General features: G+C 35.3%; 1 protein-coding gene across 2 annotated transcripts in view; it reads left to right on the forward strand.

Annotated features, from left to right (window-relative positions):
- The window catches only part of KHDRBS2 (KH RNA binding domain containing, signal transduction associated 2), a 546913-nt gene extending 543514 nt beyond the window's left edge, over positions 1-3399 (forward strand). Inside the window, exons 9-11 of one of the 2 annotated variants that reach the window (XR_005030941.2) lie at positions 441-614; positions 2538-2597; positions 3134-3399. Coding sequence is in view for 1 of the 2 variants with exons in the window: in XM_036916275.2 (XP_036772170.1) it covers positions 441-538 (98 nt within the window). In the remaining variant the exon portion in view is untranslated. Of the gene's footprint in view, positions 1-440; positions 1641-2537; positions 2598-3133 lie in introns of those variants that run through there. The other variant, XM_036916275.2, reaches the window with a different exon arrangement.
- Positions 3400-12885: the final 9486 nt, after the last annotated feature.

Below are 12885 nucleotides of genomic sequence, written 5' to 3' on the forward strand. Positions count from 1 at the left end.
TAATCATTTGATTTGGGAGACAGAGAACAGCCAATTTTCGTTTTTGCTTTGTTTTAAGACTCCCATGTGGTTCTCAAATCAATCACGGGCTAAGAACCACTGGTTTCCTATATCCAATTTCTGCATAAAGGAGTAAATGAGGAGTGGTTTACACTGGTTCTCCTGTTTCTATTTTGTGACACAAAACATTTACAGAAATATGGAGTTACCCAAGGACTTTGACTTTCTCTTCTTTGAACAATGTCCTGAAAGTTTAATTCCAAGTGGCTGTGTTTCAGAATATGTACTTTTTGGAGATGATGTTCCTGTGGTAAGGCTTTTTTAGCCATCAGTGTTGAGATGTTTTTATTCGATTTATCTCAGTCAACTCTGCAGCTTACATGACTGTTTTTGAAAACTGCGAAGCCACGTGCATGTTACCGTCTCTCTCTTGTTCCCAGCGCCAGAAGAATGGGTCACGACCCGCTCCAGCCTCAAGGCGCCACCGCCAAGGGCAGCCAGAGGAGCATACAGGGAGCACCCCTATGGTAGATATTGAAGGTCCTCCTCACCCGTGACCTCACCTCAAAGACAGTCAATAGCCAGTGGTCTCCACATAAACAGCAAAAAAACAAGTAATAGTCCTTTTTTTTTTCTATTCTAGGGATAACTGCTCATGATTACTCCCATATATCTCTTGTATATCCCCCCATACTGTTGGCGTGACCTTGACACTAGTATAATTTTACAACACGGACTAAAAAAGACATTGGCAAGCACTGTCTATAAACGATTCAGTAGGATGATATTCTCTCGGTTGTTTTCACTGTTGTGTGTAATCTTTTTTTCTTCTTTCTTTTTTTTCCAAGTAAGAGCATGAATCTGTTAAAAGATTTTGAGTCTCGATCAACTAGCAAAAACTTTGTTTAGGGTTGATAAAAGACTGTAATATGATTTTTGAACTAGCTGATAATAAAGTTGTAGATAAGATGTTTTAACCTGTCTTTTAATATCTGTTAGTTAGACAAAGATGTTCGATATTAAGTTTGTAAATTTAATTTTAAATGCTGTTTTAATGGAGTTGAAAACAAGCAGCTACTGTATGTATGTAGCTAACTGAATTTGTTCAGTGTTTTAACCTGTATTTGTTAAAAAAGAAAAAAACACACACATAAAGTTCCATGTGTAAGCTTCTCTAAATAGGAAACCACAATTTGTCAAATATGTTTGCCATAATTTGTCAATAAAGCTGAAAACTTTTGTAAAAACTAAATTTGGAATTACTTGTTTTCTAGCTTTAAATGCCTGCTTTATTTCTTCTTCAAGAGACGCCTAAAATGTTTTCTATTTAAAAATTACAAAAATGATCCCAAGCCTGTTTTAAGATATTTGTGTAATACTTAAAAAATGTATCAATAACTTATGGTTGTTAAATAATTTAAAAGTTAACAAACTAAACTGTTACATGAATCATGGTTAGTAAACACTAATGTATAACATGTTAATGGAACAAAGTGGATTTAGAATAATAAATGGATTTTAAACTATCCTCTAAGCTTTATCTTGCTAAACACAAATTCTGATTGACTTGTTTGCATAGCATGTCTCTCGTGAGAAAGAGTAATGGAGTATAAAGAGGTAAGATTACCACTTACCACTGTCTAAATGCCTAGTTCTTCAACCTTTGAGTTTCCCCGCACATTAAATATCCCATCCAACATGTAAGCATTGCGTAGATTCACTTTATTGTTTTCACTCAAAGGAGTGCGTGGACTTCATTTGCGTAGTTTATAACAATTTGTTTTGACAAACAAATCATCAGTGTCACTGGCCAGTTGTTGCTATTCAACCTCAAAAACTTTATTTGTAATTTTCAGTGCTAAATATCACCGCCCTTGAAGGCAGTTTAGAGGGCTGATATTTCTTTTGAGACTATCAGACTTGATGGCTGATGATTATTAAGGAAATATGTCGCAGGACTCAAAGGATGACTAAACGTTAAACAGGTAACACTAACAGTAACTCTGTAATTTTGCCTATGCAACAGGAATGTTAAATATTCTCAGTTATTAAGTTCCTGATAGTTAAAAAAGTAAACCTACAAAAACATAACAAATAGGTCTATAGGATATTAAAACTAATTAACATTAACTAGAGGCACCAAAATTATTTGACAATATATAACCCTCAAGGTAATAAACAGATCTAAAATTAACAATAATAGTAATGCAACTCTTGCTAACATCAAACGTAATCTAAATTTTGGTGGAAAAAGAAAGTGAAAGACTCGATGCTAGGGATGAATCCCAAAACTGTGAATCTTTTAAATACAATTTTTTTGTTTATGGTGGCTTTTTGTCGATGTGATTGGTTTACTTTTTTGCTGCTAACCAGCTTAGGCATATTGCTGTTCAGTTTTTGCAGCGGGAGTTGCATGCTAATAGTTTTATGAAGTGTGTGTCTGTCATCAGTTAAAACTGTAAATATTTTGCCTTTCACAAAATGCTGATGAGTTATATTTAATTTTCTTTCTTTGTTATTCTTTCTCACTATTTCAGGTACCCACAAGCAAAGAAAACATAATTGAATAGCAGATGTGATGGGCTAAGGATAGAGAGGTAAGCTTATTTTTTATCTTCTCTGAAATAAATAGATATTTTTTACCAACATGAAGCCATGACAGTGAGCTACAACACCAAATGCCACGTGTTGAAATACTGAAAAGGTTTAGACTGTTGTCAAGAAACTGAGTTATTTTTATCTTCTTTGAAATAAAGGTATCTAATTTGGTATTTTCCTGGCAAGGGTTTCTGAGCTTATGCAGAAGCTTGTCAAATTAAATGTGAATTAGCAGTTAATTGTCAGCCTTTTTCTTTGCTAGGAACTACTACATATTGCCTCTCCTTAATTGTGCAAAAAGAATATTAACACTTTTACTCTGCATATATAAGAGAGGAAATCGTAATTGTTGGCTGAGGTGGAGGGGATGGAAAAGGGAACCTCATACCCAACCCCTCGCCTACTCCCTTGTCAATGAGATAACACTTATTAACATTAATGCTTATTTAGTCCAGTAAAATAACTGAGATTACCGTATGGCCCCCACCGGATTTATCAATAAACTTCTTGTTTCTCGTCTTCCTATTTGATGCAGCAAATATCTACTCAGTACAAAGCACTATTGGAATTTGAAACTTGATTTCTGTGCCCAAGGAGTTGAAAACTTTAACCAATAAGTCTCAGGCTGAGATTGAATGCAAAGGCAATTTTTAGATCCACAGACTGACCTGCTGCTCAGAGACGTGAAACGGTCTTGCCGCAGCATCTGAAACAGGGGTAAAACCCAGGTTTTCTTCTTCTGGGTCTGGTCTTTTTTTACTACACATGTATCTGTAACACAGGGTAACCTCACACAAGTGCCAGAGTCTGAAGCCTGGAGACAACTGGTGACTGGAGGGAGGGCAGAGCCCAGGGGACCCGTGGAGACAGAGAGGTAGGCTGCTCACGGAGGAGGAAGGGAGCGCCCCCCCACTCCGCTCAAAAGGAACAGGCTGGGTCAGTCTCAGAGTCCAGAAAGTGTTTGAGAGGAAAGCAGCAGGTCAGCAGGCCCTGAGGGCCAGGTTCATGAAGGCGCAGAGCCCAAGCAGCGCCTGGGAATAGGGGAGCAACTCAGGTCACAGCTGTCCCTGAGCGCTACATTAAATTGTTTGGATGTTATGGGGAAAATAAAAGGAAGACACTGTAGGTCTGAAATAACAGATCAGAGCTGTTTTAAAGGAAACTATCCCAAGAAAGCAGGGCAAACCTCACAGTTAGTCAGTTTTATAATTACCAAGGGCCTCTTCATCCGAGGCTTTTCTAAAATTCAAACTGTTAAAATAACTATTTAATACTAAATGTGCTTCAGCTAATCGAGTCCCTTTGTTAAGCCGCGAAATTGAATTAAAAGTTACAGAGAATGCAGTTATGAGATTTTACTTATCAGTAGTAGTCTACATCTGATTTGCCTCATAAAAAATATTGTTTTTATGAAACAAGTACTAAAACAATGTCTAATCCAGATATTCTGTGTATTATTCTCCTTGGATCCTTTGCAGACATACGCTTGGTGTTGTAAAGCAATGAAAGAGGAGCCAGCCACAGTTTATTACTATTTTGATATATTAATCAATATGCTTTTGTGTCCATTGTAATTATTTCATTCTTGCTGTTGTTATTTTATAAACCTGTGGCTTTCTCACTGGTCAGACGGGATCACCGACTACATTAACTGGAGCAGGGCTCCCACCACAGAAACACCAGGACTGAATGACAGACCATTCTTGACTGCTGAAATTAAATGTAAGCATTCTTAAAGCCCAAACACACGGATGGGTGAGAAAGGGAATTTTGAGTTTCAAAAACCTGCATTTCGAGTAAGCTTTAAGTGGAACATAAAGTTTATGTGTTAATAGAAGACGTAAAAGACTCCCACCCAAATAAATAAATAAACAAAAGATTCCCATCCACCTGCCTCCATATGTCTATGAGATGATAGATCCAGGCTGAGAAGAAAGCGCAAGCAGCAGCAATATCTAAGCTAATATTATGAGATATTAGCGTGGCCTTGAGAACAGTCCTGTGCACAACGTCATTTATCCAGTAAAAGCCTCAATGGGTTGGGAGCACAGAGGGCACCTTTGTCCAAAGTGGAACCTGGGGAGGCAGCGGGTTCTCCGAGTTCCCCGACATTGGTGTGTTCCAGGTGCCATCCGGCAGGAGAGCGTTCCTACAGAATGATTCTCCAGGTCGGCATGAGGGGAGCCGCTGTGGCAGGGAGAGCCGCACGCACAGCTGCCTGTCCAGGAGGGCAGGGGGTCTGCAGTAGTGTGAGCATGCACCGACACTGACCAGGACACCATGTGCCAGTGGACACTTATGTGGAAAGGTGAGCCGATCAGCTGCCCCCCACCCTCAGCACATCCAGGATGTAAATTCAACCCAGGAAAAAGAGGGAAAAAATAAAGCCCTGAGTTGGCAGAAGAACTCCTGACTAAAGTTAATCTGAACTGGCCGAGATTATTTTTCTCCACTTGGCAGTCTGAGGACTTGAGAGTGAAATTAAGTGGAGGTATAGAAAACTGTAATTATATCTACATTGCAGTCATTTAATGCATGCTTTTCCTGACTTCCAGTAATTAGATGCAAATACAGCAGGTTTCTCTGGCGACAGGGAATGAGAATTTCCCTGAATTAGTGGATAGAATAGCGGATAGAATTCTGATAGAATGAAAACTGTTCAGAGTGGCCCTGACAAACATCTGCCCATCAGAAGGTGCCTTCTCCTCTTACCAGTGTCAGAGAGCGATACTGGGTCCCACCTCCCTCCCTTCACCACATCCTGTGTCGCTTTCACTAATTTCAAAGTACTGGTTCCCAGATATGGCAGAAGAGGTACCTTGCCAGTTCTACAGCCACTGTCTGTGCAAACATTCTCATGTCTGACATTCACCTTGTGCAAAGCATAATTTGCATGGCAAATTAAGGTTTTTAAATTACAGTGCATTCCGTCTAAGTGTAGTTTGAAGTTATCCATGTGCATGTTCCATATGTTTGTTCAGATACTGCTGTTAACTCTTGGTATACTGACGGCCTTTTGACAACTGGGAACTCACTGACACACCAAAACTAGTTAACTTGGGCACTAAAAAAAGTATTTTAAATAGGAATAATAATATTAATAAGTAAGAAAGTCTTTATGCCTGCTAATATTTATACAACAAAAAGTTTTTCAATACTAAGTATGATTAAATCAGAATTAATTTCATGCCATTTTAGAGACCAAATAGTGCTTTTAGGTCTTATTTATAATACTTAGATAATTTTCATTTTCAATATGTTAATGGAACTAAGGCCATTTAGCTTAATAACAATTAAAGCACTAATAGTTTTAAAATAAATGCGCCACAGAATGACATACTTAAAGTTTCATTAACTCTTTTGAAGCCAATAGTTTTTAAGCTATATTATTAAAATTTTATGTTGTACCTGTAGTTCTTCACTGAAAAATACATAGTCTGGTATTTTGAAAACTTCAAACGCCACTTAAACATATAACACTTTACATAACATTCCCTTTCATTCTATGTCTATGTTTCTTGATTAATGTAGTGTAGGAGCTTGTAATTTGTTTTTTCTTAGGACATAGAGAACAGGGATCAGGAAACGAGTTGGCTGAATATCAAATATCAGTTTCAGTATCAAATGAGTTTCAGTGTTTACTGGAAACTCCATCTGTTTGCCACTCTTAAAATTTCCATGCACAGGTTTAATTTTTTACTGCAAAACATTATGTAGCTCATGATTGAAAATATCCAATTGTATAATAATTTGCAAGCTAAATTGGTTACATGATTTATATTCAGTGTGTGGGTATAGTATTAATAGCAATAATAATAATAATGTGTTTTCTGAGCATACCTGCTAGGCAAGGAACTAAAATTTTCACATAAAATCTTACACGAAAGATCTATAATCCTTACAACAAGCTTGGAAAGGATGTACAATTAACCCCATTAGACAGATGAGGAAGTAGAAGTCTGGAGGTTTAACTAATGTCACACTGCTAACATATAGCAAAGCCAGTATTTAAAGTTTGATAACCCACACATTTCCCAGAATGCTATAGTGATTCTCAACTTTGAATGAATTTGATTAAAGGGGAATCTAAAACCTCAAGTAGTTTTAGCATAATTTCTATTCTGTAGCCATATGAGGAATATTAACTTAAAAAAATAAGATACTGTGTTTTAACGTGAAGGGCATCTTTACTTTGAACTTCCTCAAATGTGTTCATTCTTTCAGAAGTTCTGATTCCATAACAGAAACATGTAGATGAAGGTATCCCACATTTGTTTTAAATCATGACTAGTCCTTTGTAGCCAAAATGAACTCACTTATAATATAAATTCTTTTGACGTTAAAAAAACACATGATTAAATAAGCATGAAAGCAATTTCAGGCTTTTATTCTTCAATCTATAGATCAAAACTTTGCTTTAAAGTACAAGAGTCAATTTTAAACCAGAAATATCTTTGAATAAGCCATGCAGTCATGTGTTAACACAAAGGGAAGGTACCACTCAGTGTTACATATTTTAAAACAAAGTATTTCTAGTTGCCAATATAATGTATAGCATTTGTCTGGACATTCTAGTTTCCTATTTAAAATACCCAACTTAAGAATAAGATATCTGTTCTTTTTGACTGACAAGCACCAGTCTTCCATACCCATTTATAGAGATTAATTTCCTAGTCTCATTACATAGCATTTATTAATTGGTATTGGAAAGATTATTTAAGTGGGGGAAAGGTCACTCTACTTGACAGGCTGTTTTATATCCCAGTCTCATGCACTTTATTGTGAGAGGAGCTGAGGAAACAGGAGAAGTTGTCTGATCCATACACTACTGGATGCCTTAGTGATGGCCAGTTTATCTGCCTTTACCAAAAAAATGTACAGAAGGAGCCATCTTAAAAATTGTTAATGAATTACTAAACACTAATTTTGTTCGAGCTTCTGTCCCTACCAGGATTCATTCTTCACAGTGGGATACAGTGGATGATCTATTTCCAAGGGAAGCTTGGAGACTCTTAGATCCTCTTCTAGAACCTCTTTGGAAGCAAACGTCACTACTAGACACAGGTTTGCAATCACCTTGATGCTTCCCGAAATGACTTGTATCCGTAGGAAGATGTTTCCTCCCTTCTGTCTCATTTTCTGTCTGTCCAAACCCAAGTATATCATATTTCCTATATTCTAACCTCATAGCCTGTCTTTTTAGGAGGACATTTCTCAGCTTCTCTGATTCCACCTTGTCCTTCCCTTCCAATGTCTTCTGTCACTTTCCCAACTGCACATGGGACATGAGAAGACAAAAGAAAGGCAATTGATGACTCTAGGGGGAAGGGAGTATGTCCAATGTGCTCAACAGAACCAGTTTTTATTGTCTTTAAACAGGGAAGATTTTACATGTTGCATAAAGGTAATCTTTCCAATGGAATTAGTGTTGAATTTTTAAACTGTTTTTCCTTCAATCTTCCTGTTGGAGGTTTAAGAATATAAAATTACGAGCAGCAGATAATCATTTAGAACTAATATTAGGTATGTTGTTGTATGCTTTCTGTAAGGCAGCAAGTTTTAAAATAAGTAATACCACATTCTATCAGAGAAACTTCTCTGAAATTTCTTTATTATTGATAATCTCAAAGTACAACCTGGTCTAACTTCTTAAAGTTCTTTTTTTCATTCCTAGTAAGCAAGTCATTCAGGTATAAATAATGGTTGTCTTAGAATATGGCAGAATTGCCAATAAATTGGTATTTCTTTTCTTTTTTTTGGAGGTGTTCCTTTTTTTATTTAATACTCTCTTTTTTTTAGATAAGTAATCAGTACTCAGGGTTAAAAAATAAGAATATACAATGTAAATATGTACTGTAAAAATTGAAAGTCTATAGTCCTAATTTTAATTTTCAGAAGTGAGCTGAATTTTGTGAAAAAGTGAGTTAATACCCATTTCCATAAAGTTGGCTTGTGTGTGGGGGAGAGTATTAAAGTTGTATTAGTACACTATGAAACTTTAACCCACAGACATGCTTTAGAGTATAAGCAAAGTTACTTTAACTTTTCAAGCTTCAGTTTTCTTATAAGTAAAAGGGGGTAATACTATAGATATAGCACCTACTCATAGCTTTGTGAGGTACGTAAAGTAAAATCATACAGGTATGTGTAAATGCTCCCTAAATTTAGTTAATATTCCCCCAAAAATATTTTTCCTTGACTAAAAATTTTACCTTTAAGATATCTTCATGGTGCGTATAAAATGTGTACATGAAAGCTACATTAATCCATACATATATTTATATTATCCAAATCAATTTGCAGCTTAGACATTTAAAACATATTCCTTACTAAAATATTTAGCTAATGTAGGCTTTAGAATACAATTGTAAAAATGTTCATCATTATATTCATAAGCAAACATATTAGATATCTTCATAACAAGCATTATAAGATATCTTTATACATAAGAATCTTATAATAATGTTGCACATATATTGCTCACACTACAGTAGGGTAAAAATGAAAGTGAGACTAGTGATAATTTGGCGCAATTGTCTCTAATAATAATAAAAATAATGTGAAGAAAAAGGTATTTTCATTGAATGAAATGCATTTTACATGTTAAGTGCTGTATTTATTTTTGGAATTACATCATTTTTTTCAACATTCCTATAAATTCTAGGATGTGTTATTTTCTAAATAAGAAAACTGAATCTGAGAGAGAAGTCAGCACCCACGGTCACACTGCTGGGCAGTGGGGTAGACTCAGAACCCAGGTGACACAGGCAGGGACTTCACCCCTAACCCCTGCACCCTATTGCCACCTCTGACTCTGAGGACATTTTGGAGTAGACTAGATTTGAGAGGAAACCAAGTATGGTATTTCAAGCTAGTAAATTCATTCTTCAAGCTAGTTCAAAAGGAGTTAGAAGAAATTTCTCTTACTATGAGTATGGCCAAGACTAGTATTAACTTTAAAGTCTATGATAAGTTTCTAAACACCTGTCTCTGTATACAGGTAGACCAAAATATTCAGAATATCTTCTTTCCCTGGATTATCTAAGTCAGTCTTGCATAATAACCCTCAAGTCTGTATATGTTGTGCCTGACTATATTTATTTGCCCATCTTTCTACTGATTTAGTGGAAGCAAGGTAAATCTGAGTATAGAATTTAGTCTTCACAGAGGTTGAGAGATCCTAAATAACAAAATAACATAAAACTCTAATGAAAATTGAAAATAAACTGGAAAAATATATTTCTAGAATAATAGTAATGGTTACTTATTTGTTTCTAATGTCATGCTCTATTGTATTGATTTGTTCTGATGTGTATGATCGCAAAAACGAAATGGAGTTTTCCTTTACTATCTCTTATCCTATATAGATGATAAACACCAGAATGAAGTTGAACATAAGAATAAGAAAAAACATAGATTTAGAAAAATAAAGGAATGTAGCTGACGGCTGAGAAGGATCCCTTAGAAGTGCGAAGATAAAACAGTTAACAACATGAAAAAGCAGAAAGACCACTCCCTATATCCTTCAAGGAATGCAATGTCTGAGATCCAAAATTTCCCATAAATCACTATCATGTGCAACTTATCACATAAGACAGTTACTGTAGAAATTAAAAACACGGTTTCCCATTAAATATAGAACGTTCCACATTGAATATATCTGAAACTTCTGTTACTTCTCTCAGGATAATTATTTATAGACCACTACGCTTTCCCTCCACCTGAACCAGATTTTTCTTATCATTTCAGAAAATTTCTGTGTCCAAGGTTGGAAAAGGAACAAAAATTTGCACCCATCTCTCACAGTGTATGTTAATTCAAATTTGTGCTTTTAGAAAATTACAAATTACTGCATATCCCAAAGCTTCAGATTGTTTAGATATTAAAAAATAGGAGTACTAAATCTGTGATTTCTGAGGGTGTTCCCAAGTAGTATGTATCACCCTGCTTTATAATTGTATTGATGTTTGAGAGATAATGTCCTCCAATCATATTTAAGAATCCTGTATTTTGGTATTCTATATACTGTGAGTAAAAAACAGACCCTCTTAGGAGTATTAACTCTGTAAAGGCTCTCAACAGGAATTTATTGTTTATGTGTTGCATTTAGATTATTCAGATGATGTCTAAGAGGTAATTATTAATAAGAAAACTGGGTGATGGCTCAGAAGAAGACTGTTAGTTAATTCTCTCAGGATTTAAGTCCAAGATGTTTGTTTATATTAAGCAATATACATAGTTTCCATCACTAATTCTACCAGTTCATTATGTCACTCAAGGAAAGACTTTAACCTGCAAATGAGACTACAAAAGAAAAGAAAGCCTGTGGCTAAATGAAATAGGTTCAAAGGAATGTGGCCTTATGACAACTTGGAGCTAAGAAAATATTCAGTGGATGCCAAATATTTCGCTGAGCTAAATTCACTGCTAATTGTCACATAAGGAAAATTATCATTAAGCAACACCATGTTGGTTTAAAGATATTCAAATATATTTTGGGAAAGAACAACCAGGCTTTTACCTTTCTGTAGCAAGAACTGGAGCCCTCTTGGAAAAGGCATAGAGATTTTTATTTTAACTAGTATTTTGGTCCAGACTGCTGGGAGACATTTTTCAAAATAACTTAATGAACAAATATGTCAATTTGCCTCCATCTTTTTCTAATCTTACATTTCTTAGGTACTATTTGTGATTATGTAAATTATATATAAAATGCCAATATTGCATATGACATTGTATGTTCTCATATATGGATTACCTGTTTATGCCTTGACACTTTAATGAACTTTTACCGTAATATTGTTTTTAATTATCACAACAGGTCCATGAAGAAACCAGGGCAAATTTTCTTAACCTCATTTTAAAGGGTTTAAAAATTTCACAGGGTTAAAAGGTTTGTCCAAAAACCACTTGAATTCTAAATGGTGGGATTTGGGCTGGGCCATTAACCTCTCCAAAACAACTACCCACTTTGTTTTTGTAAGTGGTAGGAAAAATAATCCATGCTATATAAGAGAGAACACTGTTTCTCTGCAGCAATTATTAAACATCTCTTAATAAAACACATTCCTACAGTATGGAACATATAAACCTATAAACATTTACCTCTCTCAATTTATTCATAACCTTAATAATTTAGAGGCCTCCTATATTGAATACTCTTTAAAAAAAACATATTGGTGTTAGATGCAGATAAATTACTCAAAATTGAGAGCCTAATGCTTACAAAAGTATACACTGAATTTTTAATATCTCAAGTAATAATTATTCTGATTTTAGCTGGAAGAGAATGGAATTGAAATTAATTTCAAGTGTAAAACACTAAGAAATGAATGAAAGCACTCTAATTTGATTTATGCCAATTGCAATCTATTTTTTCAGTATCTATAATTGTAAGAACATCAGAAGAAAAAACTGAGTTATCATCCAACCACTACGAAAAAAATAGCATAACTTTGGCCATCATTTGTCTATACTTAGACTAGTCCATCTTTAAAAAAAAAAAGGACTTTCTAACTATTGGATAATTAAGAGTTTTAGATGTCTGTGAATTTCAAAATGTAATTTTGGCGCGGTTTGCAAAAGTCAAGAAAAGTGACTGCAATACCCAAATTTTAATCCAAGCACCCTGTTTTAGAGGAAAAGGTCCCAGAAGATTTGAGTCTAAATTAAACAGATCAGCAGTTGATCCTGATTTAATTTACTAATCAATTTCATTTAGCCATGGAGAGATTTAGGCTTCCTCCTTAAGAGCCTGGAAGGATTCTGCTATTTGATCCTATTTATCTTTGTTCACCTTTATTGTTTAAGTGCATTGTAAGGACCTAGAAAAACCTATTTGTCACAAACCCGCTGTTGAAGAAATGCATGGCTAATCAATGCAGATTTCACTGTTTTACAATTAATCTGCTGTATTACACTGTAGCTCCTTTCCCAATATAAAAGCAGCATACTTGAGAGAGTCTTAGGCTTACTGTTTCAAGGTCAAACCTCATTCCTGAATCTGACACCAGTGCCTGAATTTTGGCTCCTGTGGTCAGATAAGCTGAACTGTGCTCTCCACGTCAGGTTGACTGCTGAGATCAGAGAATGCACTTTTTTATTAAGCTTATGTGACTAATTAAAATATTAGGGCTCACTAAATAAATAAGATACAGCACCTTAAATTGCGAGTAGTAAAACATTTAAATACCTATATTTGGTGATGAGATGATCCTGGCTGCCTCCCCCGCCCCCCGATGTAGGGGAAGGAAGGGTCTAGAAATGCAGTATAAATAAGAGATGAGT

Source organism: Manis pentadactyla, chromosome 16, assembly GCF_030020395.1.
Source record: "Manis pentadactyla isolate mManPen7 chromosome 16, mManPen7.hap1, whole genome shotgun sequence".
NCBI classification, from domain to species: Eukaryota; Metazoa; Chordata; class Mammalia; order Pholidota; family Manidae; genus Manis; species Manis pentadactyla.